The sequence below is a fragment of the Trachymyrmex septentrionalis genome, unplaced genomic scaffold, assembly GCF_001594115.1.
Source record: "Trachymyrmex septentrionalis isolate Tsep2-gDNA-1 unplaced genomic scaffold, Tsep1.0 scaffold6, whole genome shotgun sequence".
NCBI classification, from domain to species: Eukaryota; Metazoa; Arthropoda; class Insecta; order Hymenoptera; family Formicidae; genus Trachymyrmex; species Trachymyrmex septentrionalis.
The window spans coordinates 2,476,473-2,484,972 of record NW_017305778.1 but is presented as its reverse complement, the minus strand read 5'-3'; the positions used below and the strand labels follow the sequence as shown (position 1 = coordinate 2,484,972).

The window sequence follows — 8,500 nt, the reverse complement described above, 5'->3', positions numbered from 1 at the left end:
CTAATTTGCATTGTTACATAAAAAATTTAAATTAGAGTTTCTAATTAAAGAATGATGGAATTTTTTTGAAAAGCATATCCTTTTCCAATGTAAAAAAAACTCTACGAGAAACATCTATTATTTGTTGAGGAGCAAAACTTTGTTGTTTAATGTTCTTAAATCTTACAATTTCAAGAGTTTAATATCAAGAATTGACAAATACCATTAATACATAAATTACTTATTTTTTCTCAGATGTTTACAGTATTTAAAATTTGAAGCTAAAGCTCATGTTGTGACGTAGAATAACAGATCTCGTTCACGTCACTAATGTTTTTCTATCCTTTTTCTTTTTTCAGGTGAATCCTGATCCACAAATCCAGTCTAAGCTGGGCAACTATTCGCTGGTGAAGCATCTACTCGATAAGCCTAAGCGCCTGTTCGGCATCGAGCAGAGTGGCATCCCGCAGAGTCCGGCGCCATCGCCGACGCCCTCCGCCCACAAGTCGGGCACGGACAGCTCCGGCAGAAGCTGTTCCCCGTCCTCGGGGCCGGAGTTCAAGAAGCCTGGTGGACTTCGGGGCACGAGCGTCGCGTCTTCCTCGTCGAGTGCGAGTCACCAGCGGGGCGGCTTCGTCAAACCCGCTGATGGCAAACCGCCTTACGGTGGTCGGGGTGGTTATCCCGGCCAACCGGTTAAGCACGGCGGCAACGATCATCGCAGCCACGGATTACTTCCGGCTAAGGGCCCGCCGCTGCCTCAACCATCCTCCACGGGGGGGAGCAACGGCACGGTGCCGATCGGCAATATCAGCGGAAGCGTTACCAGCGTTACCAGCGTTGCCGGTAACCCCGGCGGCAGTCTTTCAAGCCGCACTCAATTTGCCTGCCGGCTGAAGCTGATTGAAGTTAACGTGAGTAATCGATCTTTTTTGTGTCTCTGTCCTTCGCGCGCGTCGATCGCTCTGATGACTTGAATCGTTTTGGATATGGTTTGCATGCGTAATGACCATCCGTTCCCCCGAGAGTGGCACGGTAATGGCTTTTCGGAGGTAACGCAGGTTTGATCGTTTCGCTTCGAGTGGAGATTGTTTGCACGCTGGGTGTCCCGGAAGTCGCGTGTTTCCTGCGACATAGATAGCGTGGGGTCGAAAGAGCGACGATAATGATCGAAAGGTATTAACATAACAGTGTCACGATAAAACGAGGAAACACGATAAAAGGTTTCGAATTGCATGAGTTATGTCATGAGAATTTTTTATGAATATGAAATCATTAGAAATTACAGAAAGAGGGGATAACGTAAAAAGATTAGATAAACATTTATTAGGGAAATAAAAAAATATACGGTTTTATGTATATATTTTTTTATCTTTACATGAATATTACAATTATTATCTGGATTATATAAAGCGATAATATTAAAAACTTCTCTTTATCGATTCTTTCGCTGTCTTAATTCTACTGCGAACGAGTGAATTCTAAACTGACGAGTATGAAAAATGATCGTAGGAGTACCGACCTGCGAACACGTGAATGAAGAATGCTTGTACATAATTTCTGAAATGTCTCGCATGCACGTCGAGGAGCAAGAAGATTAATCTAAAGTTTGAAAGCGTTCCAGTGGTATTGAGAAATAAATAATTGTCCAGAGAGAAATTTCTGTATAAATTGACGTGTTCAGTGCTAAAGGAACAATCATTGTGAATATCACCTTACGTATGCTTGGTTTATGCTCCGGTTTTAACTCTATAATTCTAAAATCAGCCAATAGAGCTGCCAGTCTTAATTGGTCCTAACTGAAATCTGTACTCCATTGGGTGAATTTTAGGATTAAGAATTTTAGGGTTAAGATCAAAGCATAAACCAGGCAGTAGACAGTTTTTAATCGTTTTTTTTTTATATTTTTACTTTATTTTTTTATTTTTTTAATTCTTGAGACTAATCGATCGTTGTAATATTCTACGCATTTGGATTGCAAGATTACATAATAAAAGTCCATAAAGCCACACTCTTAAATATTAAGAGGAGCAGTAGTTAAATTATTTAATTCTACTGTTTTGTTAAATTAACGACATATTGAGTAGGAGTAGTCGTGATAAGAGCAATGGTAACTTAGAAGTGATTAAAAATAATTCAAATTGAGTATAATTTGACATCGAATTGAACAGCATATTTTATCGGAATAAAACTCATTAAAGCATCGTGCTCCTGTTTCATCTGGTGCGTTGATTTTTTGTTTAACGTATCATTAAATTCACATGATATTAGCGGTCTTTCGATGAGTGCGCCGGTGATGTCGCGGTGGTGCCAGAGACTCACAAAGTCTCGAACTACTTTAATAGTACGTCTCGCCGAGAGTTGCGATTATTTGTCGCGTAAGAAGATTAAGAGCGAAGTTTCCGCGGCGGCTCGACGCTATTGTCGCGCGTTACTAAACGAGACGCTGTCGGAATTAACAAGTTGCTGGAAATCATTATGCTTGCCAATAATCCTCCCTATGTGCTCCTAATTATTCTACAAACTCCATTGTAATAATGCAATTTTAATATTGGTAAATTACCGTTCTCAATATTTTTCGATATCATTCTCTGTAAAATCAGATAATTTTTAAATTTTAATTAACCAATGAATATATGTAAAATGCATTAGCAATTCATTGAGTGTCCGCGATTGGTGCAGTAAATAATCATTATAATAATTACATTAATTTCGAATATATGAAAATATATTTTTGGAAAAATTGATACGAACCGAATTGTTGTTCGGTTTGCGCTACAGCAATGTCTTCAATTATTAATCATTCCTTGACGTCCGGAACGCTCTTCGTTTCCGCGTTCAGACGAACAAATCACGACGTTTCCTCCCTTCGCAAATCACAGGAGAAAGATCAAGCAACCATGGCATTAATCATCAAGGAACCATAATAAAGAGGTTATTATTATCCTCATCCTCTCTCTCCTTTACGCCGACTTTGAATTTCCATTCCGAGATCATCCGGTGGGTATCAAACGAAACCAGTTGGCTCGACAGGCTCTCGTTGACAGAGAACGAATTGCTTTTCAATGGAAATCCAACTGGGCGGGGTGGTCCAGATCGTTGGAGTAGGGATAAAGAGGGAGAGGGGAGAGAGGAGAGTTGGAGTTTCGAGTCGGCGGGCGCTATTATCTCTAGCTCCTCGAGGTGCAAATTTCATTGAGATTGGCTATCGATCGTGTCTCCTTTTTCTGTGTCCCCTTCGTCCCTTCTTTTGCCGATCATACGTTGCCCATCTTTGAAGTGCCTCTCTTTCTTCGGGTGTACTTATACAATTAGGACCGATCTGGAGTGTGAGGAGCATCCCGTTTCTCCTTCCACCTTCGCGTTCTCCTGGAAAATTGATTCCCGTCCGTCCCTTCGCCGTTCCTTCCATAGCTACGGCTTTCTTTTTCTTCCTTCTTTGACAATGGCTGCCTTCGTCGGATCCTTCGAGTCGTTGACCATTCGTCCTCATCCGCGAAATTAGTTTGGAATTACGTATAAAGAAAGGTAAATGGAAAAAAGAGGGATGCGGTGGTTGTCAACCGGGGAGTAAATTCGCAACTTAAGTATATCGACGTACGTTGTTAATGAAATAATGTACCTTGAGTCTTTCTTGCGTCACTTTCTCTCCATTCTTTTTTATTCCGATTCGCCCACATCTTTTATTATTCCTTCATAAATATCTGATATTTCTGTTCAAAAAGTAATTCGCGTTTGCGTGTTTTTGTCGGAAATAATTTAATTAACTGTCGGTACAGCGCAGAGGAATAAAAACGAAATAATTAAATTCTACTCGATTATGAATTGCTCATAAACAAGTTTGAAGGTTATTAATTTCTTTCAAATTCGTAATTTAAACATTTCTCTATTTATCTCTATTTATCTGGTTGCTCGCAAGTATAATAATATGTACAAGTATATCTCTATCTCCTTTTTCCTCGCTTCGTATCTCTCTCTCTCTCTCTCTCTCTCTCGCTCTCTCGGGTTTTCTCATTTTTCGCTCGTTCCTTTTCTGTGATTATCCAGTCTCGTCTGCCTCCGTTTTTCGCTCCGTCCTCCGCGACGCGGTGTCCTCCGGCTAAAAGTTAGTAGACACTCTCAACCCTTTCCTCGCATCCTTGTCATCCTTTTTCCTCCCATCATCCCTCCTCTTCCAGCGCTCGAGCCATCCTCACGCATTCTCCATTGTTCACGCGTTTTCTTTCCAGGAATGACTACTCGACGTTGTTCGTAATACCACCTTTCAGGATGTGTCCTCCCGTTCGTCTCATTCTACACCCTTTTCAATGCCTTCTCTTCTCGGCGATGTTGATTAATGATCGCTCGAGGAGGCTCGTCATAAATCGCGGAGGAATTTTACGAGGGAGGATAGGTTCGTTTGTATAAATTAATCCCGCGAACGCGAGGCACTTCGAATTTGGTTCTTATGCGCGCGAAAAGAGACACCGATCCGTTGTCGAGGAAATAAAGTCTGTTTAACTTCGGATACTTATCCAAATTAAAATAGCGTTACTCTTTTATGATATAAATTTTTTCACCGTTTACGTTTTTATTCTACTAGAAATAGATTTATATCATTTTATTAATAAATTAATATTAAATATATTAATTTTATTTTAATTAATACATTAATATATTAATACATTAATATATTAACAGGGTTGCTACAAAACTAGGGAATTGTATCAGGGAAATTGAAAATGGTCAGGCAAATTAATCTTGGTTTGTAAATCTCGGTATCGATTGATTTTTCGAACCGTTTGATTTGATATCAATTACATTTTCTATTAATCTTTGACGAAGATCGACATTTTATCAATGCGTCGATTTTCTTCCGAAGATCAATAGAAAATCTGGTAAGTATCAAATCAAATGGTCCTAAAATCAATCGATTTCGAATACGTCATACATTACACGCAGTTTTAGAATACTACCAATCTAATAATTAAAAATGCAAGCGGTATAACAATTAAATGGCCACATTAATAAGAGTTTACATTGGTATGTTAAATTAATCTCAACAAAATATTTAACGGTTTCAAATCAGGAGTTAGTCATATAACTTTTTCTCTAGGACAGAAATGTAAAAATTTTTATCTGTGCATGTATGTACATATACATATATATGTACATGTGTGTGTGTGTGTGTGTGTGTGTGTGTGTGTGTGTGTGTGTGTGTGTGTGTGTGTGTGTGTAAAAAATTTCACTTTTCATGTTTTCACCCTAGGGAAAAAGTTACATGATTGATCTCTAGGATGAAAATATTTAAAAATATTATTGAAAGAGGAACGTCATAAAATTTTATCTGACAATTAGGGTAAAGTTATAGAATTTGTGACACCGCTGATTAATAAAAATACAATATACAAAGATAGACAAGTTACAACAATCGCAACTAACTTTTTTCAATCTTCCTTTTTCAGGGCTCTGTGCGAACACCGATTGATACTCCAGACGTAGAAAACATTTTAAAGGTAAGTCCTCTATAAAAGTTTAGTTATCATTTAAGTAATTATTGCAGAGTTAAAAAAGTAAAACTGTCACGCGATGAAGTTCCTTTTGTCTCACGTGAAACATGAAGTGTTAGATAAATGAATTTTTCGATAAAATGTTGTGAGACGCGGAACATCAGCGGCTCGCTCTGAAGACTGATTGAACAACACTTGAACACTCCTCCGCGGACAAACACGAGATCGGATGTTGCGAGACGTATGATCGTCGGGCTATATTCAATGTCGAGTTCACTTACCCGGCTCGATGGGAGGCTCATGCTCGATCAATAAGTCAATCTTCTCGCCGATACGCAAGGCTATCTCATATAGAATCGATTTACCATTCTGGTATCGTTCACCTCCGGCGCATCCGATCTTCAACGACGATATTATGTCACGCCTTCGCGGGATAAGCGGTCTCGATTTCTCGTTAATCGAAACTGGTGAGACGCGATACATAACTGCCACGGAGGACAGTCACGCGAATTTTTCTTAATGACGATATAATACTTATGAATTTATCTCGCTCTCTTTTTCTCTGGAATTTATCCTACCTTTTTTACGGAGATTAAGCAAGGAAATACGCGGCAAGATTTCTCAGCGAGTCTCTCCTGGGAAGGCAGATCGCGGTCGCCTTTTTCGCGAAACCCACGTTCGACTTCTGTCGATTTCCAAGTAAAAGCCTCGAGTCCTTCTCTGCGTTCTTCGTTAATCCAGAAATTAAGAAAGGAGATTGCATTTATCTTATTTCCCCCGGTGATCTTTCCGCTTTTACTTGCGAACTTTTTCTCGGCGCTTCCTCCGTGCAGAAGTTCTTTCGAGCGAGAACTACGACGAAAGCACCGTTATCATTGCTCGCGGTTTGCAGAGACTACTCTGGAGTTTCTTTGAGCCTCGTTATTAATTAGTGTTGATACGGTTAAATGTACTGTCTGTTGTTCGTTTAATTATATTGGTCGAATAACTCGGAGTTTCCGACTAGCGACCAATGTGATTAAACATTTCAATGGTTCGACGAAACTTTTATATCCGTGTGTCGATCGAAGTTGCTTTACTGTCTCCTTACGCTTGTTAATAGAAAATTTATTAAAGCGTAGCCCATGTGGACATTCCCAGGCAGTCTTGTAATGCGAAAGTTACTTGACAGTATGGACGATGTATAAGTATGATTATATTTATTATATTACTTTTGTACATGTGCTATAACACGCAATGCTATCCTATCAATCTCCGTGGAATATTAACTTTCGGCTATGTGAAATTTTGCAACTTCCATCAATGACTTTTATCAATATTTTTATTGTTTTTAAGCTTCGGTGCAGATTAAATTGTTTTGGAACTGTACGGAAAATGTGAAAAAATTCTTGCTTAAAGCTTTGAACTTGTAAAAGCTTTTTTTTTAACAACGTAGGTTTTTATTATCATAGAAGGCCGACTGTGTTTTATTTATTTTTTTGTAGATTTAAATTTCTTCAAAATTCACAATCAAAATATCAATTGTACCTTCAAAGGCGAATAGTCGAAGTTCGAACCTAGAATGTGCTATCGATATTGAGTGATACAGTATTACTATCGATACGTAAATTTTATATACGGAAGAAATAGACTACTCTTAATTAATGTAACACAACATTTTTACGTTTCATACTTTTAATGATATCTCTCTCTTTAGAAATATAAATAACTTAATTATTAATTTAAATAGAAAGAAAGAATAAACATATATTTGATTCAACCTTGAAATGTCTAATGTCTCCCATAACACTTATCAATAAAATATACATATAGTAACGTAAAACCATTTAAAAAATGAAATCACTTATCACGCTCTCTGTTATAATACTAACCAAAGAGTTTAATCTGATATACATATGACGGACTGAATTTTTAAAAGCTTGTCCTCGCTTGTCCTAGTTTTTAACATGACAAATTGGATCTTTTCGTGACCGTGAAAGTATAACTTAGCGTTTAATAACCTTGCTTACTTGTACGTAAAATTTAAGTATTGATAGCATTCTAGCGTCCTTAACTCGACAGAGGATAAAGACTATAGCACATAAAAAATTTAAGCAGTAAACAAATCAATATTTTGAATTTGTTATAGCAAAATATTGCTATACTTACATTATTGCTTTTCTACTATAATTGGCTAATTTCTTTATTATCTATGATTTATTACTAAGTTTTTTGTGGGCCATAATCTTAAGTCTATCACACACAAATTGATATAAGCTACATATCGAAAAATACATACTATATATAAACAATCATTATTGTTTCAAGCATTTGAAAAGTTTATGTATCCGCAAATCTATCCTAAATTTATTGCAAGTAAATTTATTTAAAATATATTCTGAATTCTTTAGTGAGTTTAAAATACTTTAATTAATATTATTAAATTAAAATAAATTCGATTCGCTTATTATATAAAATCGCTTCTTTCATCAATTTTATAATATTTTTAAAAAGAAAATAAATTCTTGGTTTAAGTAAATAATAATAAGGTAAAATTCGTAATAAGTATATTTTAAAATTATGTCACAAGAGAGAGAGAGAGAGAGAGAGAGAGAGAGAGAGGAAAATATTTTCTGTTCATGCAGCTTACGTCATTTTGTGCGTGGTGGGCTTTATTCTCAAAGAATCACGTATAAACAGTTTTTACCGACATTTAGCGAATTATCTCGCTTTTAATTTCGCAAGAACGCGCAAACCCGCCGCTGTCTGTTGATCTTAATCGGCCGTAAGCCGACAGACGAAACGACAAAGATAATATTTTGTTTAATACATTTTTTTTATTACGTAGCAAGTAAACAGACGAGTACCGTTATTCGCGGACCAACGATACGATTATGACAATCGCCTCACGCGAGATCGTAAATACTTTTCTAAACGCCAGCGGCAAAAACTGTGCAGTCGCACAGAAAGCAAGCCACGGCTGTTTGCGCGCGGTGAGAAACGGAATTACGGTGGTAAAGAACGCGTCTTTACGCGGAGTGTCAGCCTCTCTC

The 8,500-nt window shown here is 37.5% G+C and overlaps 1 protein-coding gene across 7 annotated transcripts in view; it reads left to right on the top strand.

Annotated features, from left to right (window-relative positions):
* The window catches only part of LOC108752307 (AF4/FMR2 family member 4), a 275,024-nt gene that overhangs the window by 168,683 nt on the left and 97,841 nt on the right, over window positions 1-8,500 (top strand). For all 7 annotated transcript variants that reach the window (XM_018493052.1, XM_018493054.1, XM_018493051.1 and 4 more), the window contains 2 exons: window positions 339-893; window positions 5,424-5,474. In XM_018493052.1, the coding sequence (XP_018348554.1) occupies window positions 339-893; window positions 5,424-5,474 (606 nt within the window). The remainder of the gene's footprint in view (window positions 1-338; window positions 894-5,423; window positions 5,475-8,500) is intronic.